The following is a 5223-nucleotide window of genomic DNA, read 5'->3' as shown; positions in this document are numbered from 1 at the left end:
GCACTCCAGCCTGGGCAACCAGAGTGAAATTTCATCTCAGAAAAAAAGAAAAAAGAAAAGAGATATTTCTAAAGGTGAAGCACATGGAGAAACAATGTGTCCAGACCAGCTGTGGACGCCATCCCAAATTCTTGCAAATATTAAAGAAGGCGTGTTAAATGTAGTTCAACAACTATGAAGTTGGTGCCAGGATCCTTGACCAGGGAAATATGGGCATGGAGACACACCAGACTCATCTGAACAGGTTGCTGAATCTGATTAGGAAGGAATGCGTCCCTGATTGTACAATGCCTGGAACTCCCTGCAGTGTCACCCAGGATACTACCATTAGCTTGCTTTTGTCTCAGTGAAGACCATACTGTCAGGTGTTCTACAGCCTTGGATGTGAGAGAATGTATAAAATATGGGGCTCTTGGGGATGGATGATGCTAAAGCCCCGAAGGAAAAATTACCCGCTGGAGCTCGGTGTTTAATTCTCCATCCAGCTCCTTCCAAGCCAGAATCCTTAGCTACCACGATGCAGAGCCCAGCAAGCCCTTGCCAACAGGGAGAGCATGCCGTTGTTTGCTTTTTGAAGCTTATGACTACCTTGCCTGCTGACTTGCCTACATCACCAGGGTTGGCGGTGAGAGGTGAAGCCAGCTAGACTTCCTGGGTCTAGTTGGGACTCGGAGAACTTTTTTGTCTTGCAAGAGGATTGTAAAACGCACCAATCAGCACTCTGTAGCTAGCAAGGGGATTGTAAAATGCACTAATCAGCACTCTGTAGCTAGCAAGAAAATTGTAAAATTTACCAATTAGCACTCCGTAAAACGCACCAATCAGCACTCTGTAAAAGGAACCAATCAGCACTCTGTAAAAAGCACCAATCAACAGGATCCTAAAAGTAGACAATTGCAGGGAGGATTGAAAAAAGGGCATTCTGATAGGACAGAGGCAGAACATGGGAGGGGACAAATAAGGGAATACAAGCTGGCCACCCCCCCAGCCAGCAGGGGCAACCCACTCAGGTCCTTTTCCACAGTGTGGAAGCTTTGTCCTTTCGTTCTTCACAATAAATCTTGCTGCTGCTCACTCTTTGGGTCCATGCCACCTTTAAGAGCTGTAACACTCACCACCAAGGTCCATGGCTCCATTCTTGAAGTCAGCGAGACCACAAACCTACCGCAGGAACCAACTCCCGACACATCTGGTGTGACTAATTTGTTGAGCTGGAGTGGACTGTTTTTCCTTGGTAGGAAAGGGTTTAAGACTTCCCTATCCAGAGAAGGCAGAGAGATGTCTAGCAGGGAGTCATTTAGCTGTATAGGGGTGGTCTTCTATTATAGGGAGAGGGAGTTTGATATGTGGGAAGGGCTTCAGGTGTAAAATGCTCTCAGGAGTTGGGGATGCCTAATGAACTGGATTAGTAGATGAGAAAGAAAGGAGAGGAGCACTTCATCTTTCATAGTGCAATCAGGAAACAAGTTCCTCAAGGTGGTTTCAACAGAGAGAAATGAATGAAGGGAACTGGTTGCCCAGGAGGAGCTGAGAAGGCACACAGCGGATGGTGAGGCAGATTGGAGATGGATAAGGCAGGAAGCCTGAACCAGCTGTGGCCTCAGAGGTGGGATTAGCCAGAGACCAGAAGCTGGGGCACCAGGTGGAAACAGGAACCAAACCAGGGTTGCTGAGTGGGAGCTGGAACCGTGGAGGAGGGCACTGTCTGATGGGGGATGGAGCATACTGTCCGAGATGCTGCTAGAGGTAAGAGGAAGAAATACCCTCGCAGGTCCCCATTTCCAGCACCTTTTGCTTGCACAAATTGCTGGAAAGCCATTTGTCAAGGAAACCAAGAAGGGAAAAGGAGACAAAGGGCGCAGATGGAGCTGAGAGCTGACTAGCAGGTGACTGGCATGACCCTGATGAATGAGGTATTGTGTTGGGTGCCTTTAAGGGACTTCTGTTAGTGTGGCCATGATGTCATTGGAGATCAGAAATGTGCATTTAGCTGCTTAAGGTCACATGAGGGCAGAGCCACATGTGAATGTGGGTTCTCTGGCTTAGGTTCTCTAATACCATGGTGAGTACCATTTGCCCTTCTGGGGAAGAAGCAAACAACTGCCTACACTCTTTGTGGGCAAGGGCTCGCCAGGCTGTGCCTTGTGGTCACGAAGGATGCTGGCTGGGAAGGAGCAGGATGGGATGCTTGGGCAGAAGAGGGGTGCAGCTGAGGAGTTGTGCAGGTGAGTCTTGCAGGTGGGTGGTGGTTTAGTACTCCCGCCTGAGCTTCATGGGCCCTCTAGCCTAGCTGAGGTCAGGTCGAGTCCCCAGCACCCTGTGATGAAAGGAGGGCCTGCTCACTATGGTAACATTTCTTTCCTTGGCAACTGTCTGAGCCCTTTGCTCTGGATTAAAGATAAAAAGACACCTCTTTGTGGGAGGGGGCCCCATAGACAGGCCAGGGCTGGGAGAACAATGGGAAGGCTGGAGGTGATGTCTGCCCAGCAGGTACTCCACTGGGTTCCCAGCAGCAACATTTTAGGAGCAGCCATGTGAAAAACGAGAAAGTGGGTTTTGGCCACGGTTTGGGTCATGGAGGGAGAAAGTGAGGGAAACCTCCAGGTCGTGCCAAGATTTCAAAGCAGGAGCGACAGCTCTTTGGCCCAAGTGCAGGCACAGCCCTTGTTGCAATGCTGTCTGCCAGGCAGCGGCTACATTCTGGGAAGACAAAGGCCATGTCAACCCCCAAATCCTTTGAGCTCATCTCTTTTTGCCTCACGGTTGGATCTCCCCCATGAGCAACACTTTCTGGAGATTTGGAGTGGATTTCGTGTTGCAACAGTGTTTTCTAGTAGGCTGCCTAATTTAAGGGGTGAGTCTGCAGAATGTACAGGGAGGATTTGAATTCAGATGATAAGGCCGCATGGATTGCAATGATGACAGATTTATGCACAGCATCGCAGGAAGGTCTCCAAGGCACTGAAAATGTTTCTGCAGGTCACCGCAGACCCTTTGTATGAGACATAATCTATGAAAGTTTTGAATTCTCCGAGTTTTCTCTAGAGTAGTGATTCTGAAATACTGTTGCTAAGGGTCAAAGCTACTTTTCCCAGCCCTTTTCTTTCTCCTCTCATTTTCTGTTGGTTCCTTCTGAAAGGAAGGAGAAGCATTTTCTCACTGAAGCAACATCTAAGTTACAATGCCTCATGCTCACCGTTGCTCCAGGGCCCCAGGGTGCTTTGCAGATATGCAGTCCTGTTTAAATGAGTGCTCCAGTGGTCGATAGGAAATGCTGCTTCAAAGATGTTAACCTGGATGCATAGAAAATTTTCTTAAAATAAGTGTTGACTATTGAAAAAAAGAGACAATTAGAAATGGTACCTTGACTCTACGCTTCTAACTATTGCAGTCTGCTGTATTCTGGTAGTTTCCTGATACGAAGGACATTAAGCAGTGTGTGTGTGTGTGTGTGTGTGTGTGTGTGTGTGTGTGTGTGTTTTAAATCTAGGATTGAATACAGACCATCTATTTTGGGTCTGAATGACCCAGTCTGGCAGTGGGTGATCTCATTCCATTGAACAATTTGGTCCAAAAAGCATTTCATTAATTACACTCAGCGCAACAACGTGCCCAGGAATCTGCTTCTGTGCTTGGGGAATAATCTCACTTTATAAATAACCCACTTTATTTAGCACAGGTCTTCAAGAAAACACCAGACACTGACGTGATGAATTGCTCTCTTGGGAGCAGCAGTGGGTGAGACGGGAGGAGGATGCGAAGTGGGAACTTGGTCCGCTCACTGGAAGACAGCAGCACACAGATCTGCTTGCACCCTGTACCTCATTGTCTAGGATAACAGGATTCCACAGCCTTGCCCTGATAGAAGTAACTCGGTACTTAATGGGTTGATGGTCCACAGTTCTTCCAAGGAAAACCCATGTTTGCTTGCTGCAGCCACCTGGACGACAGGCAGGCTCACCACAGCGCCTGCAGGCCCTTCCTGGTCTCTCAACTTCACTGCTTCCACAAGTGTTTAGCAGATGCCTGCTCCTTGTATTAGGTGCTGGGGATACACTGGGAGAAGACTCTTGTTCTTAGGGAACTTCTGATCCTACGACAAGCCAGTGATTGGGGAGAAGTGGTAGAATGTGGAGGATTCACAGTGTGGACTCACCGCGTGAGCATACAGAGGAGGGACACTCACTGTGGGGCCGGGAGTGGAGGCTGGTGCTCAGTCGTCAGCATTCATTCTCTGGAACTCTGTTGACCCCTGCTTCTATCTTTGCACATAGTAAGTTCTAATGTAACCATGAATTTGGGAAAAACCATGATCATAGAGTTTCTTTCTCTGTCTTCCTTTCTCATCTCTTCCTCCTTTCTCTCTCCTTAGGAACAGCGGTCTTTTCAAAGTTAGCTCACAGGATTGGGAGCAAGCCTGAGATTCCAAACAGTGTTGGAGAGGGTGGAGTGTGGAGAAGCACCTGAGTCTGATAGTGAAGTTAGAGACAGGGACCCCGAGGCCCGGCGTGATTGGAAGCAGGGCACAAAGACGGGTGTAGAGCAGAGGCTGGCCGGAGGGTGAGGAGTCTGGAGGTCAGGAGGCCTGCAGAGGAGAGAAGAACAGAAACAGGGTCCGGAAGTGCCCCGCCCCCGCCACCCCCTCCTCCGCAAACAGGACCTGCCGGACACCAAGGCAGCCTCCTGGCCGGACCCGCACGCCTGTCACACACTCGCCTCCCAGCAGGAGTGACTGGACCCCGGAGCTCACCTGAGGCCTGCAGGTAGGAGCTGGGGAAGGAGGAGGTCGGGGTGAGGGGTTCGCGGAAGCACCGGCAGGCCTGGACTCTTCCTGGCGCTGTTTCGTGGTTTATTTCCCGGCTCTAAACAAGGACGTCCTGCAAACGTCTGATGCATCTGGTTTTGCGGTGACTTCTTAGAGAGCTCAGAACTTCAAGGAAGAACATTTCCTCAGGATGCTGAGGCGTGGACTGGCTTTCATCTCCATTTTCTTCAGCTGATTTCCTTCAGTGTTGTTTTTCTCTTTTGGAAAAAAAGGACACGTTGTTTGTTCGGTCACATGGACTTGTGGTTACTCACCCGTGGAAGGAGGCCACCCCTCGAGACTCTGGCAAGAGCAGGGGAAATTCCTTTCAACACCAGCCCCGAGGAATTCTCATGATCCTGGTTTCCATTTTGGTCAAATTAAAGATGAAAGGACTCGATCCAGCACTGAGGAGGACT

General features: G+C 49.5%; 1 protein-coding gene across 1 annotated transcript; it reads right to left on the bottom strand.

Moving 5' to 3' along the window:
- Positions 1–3643: 3643 nt before the first annotated feature.
- On the bottom strand, positions 3644–4998 carry LOC105542873. Its single transcript, XM_011984583.1, has 2 exons — positions 4751–4998; positions 3644–4585 (listed from the first exon to the last, which is right to left on the bottom strand). Exons 1-2 carry the CDS (start codon positions 4894–4896, stop codon positions 4393–4395), a joined length of 339 nt encoding a protein of 112 aa, XP_011839973.1. The 5' UTR covers positions 4897–4998; the 3' UTR covers positions 3644–4392.
- Positions 4999–5223: the final 225 nt, after the last annotated feature.

Source organism: Mandrillus leucophaeus, unplaced genomic scaffold (assembly GCF_000951045.1).
Source record: "Mandrillus leucophaeus isolate KB7577 unplaced genomic scaffold, Mleu.le_1.0 Scaffold27, whole genome shotgun sequence".
NCBI classification, from domain to species: domain Eukaryota; kingdom Metazoa; phylum Chordata; class Mammalia; order Primates; family Cercopithecidae; genus Mandrillus; species Mandrillus leucophaeus.
This window is presented reverse-complemented; position numbering and strand designations above follow the sequence as displayed.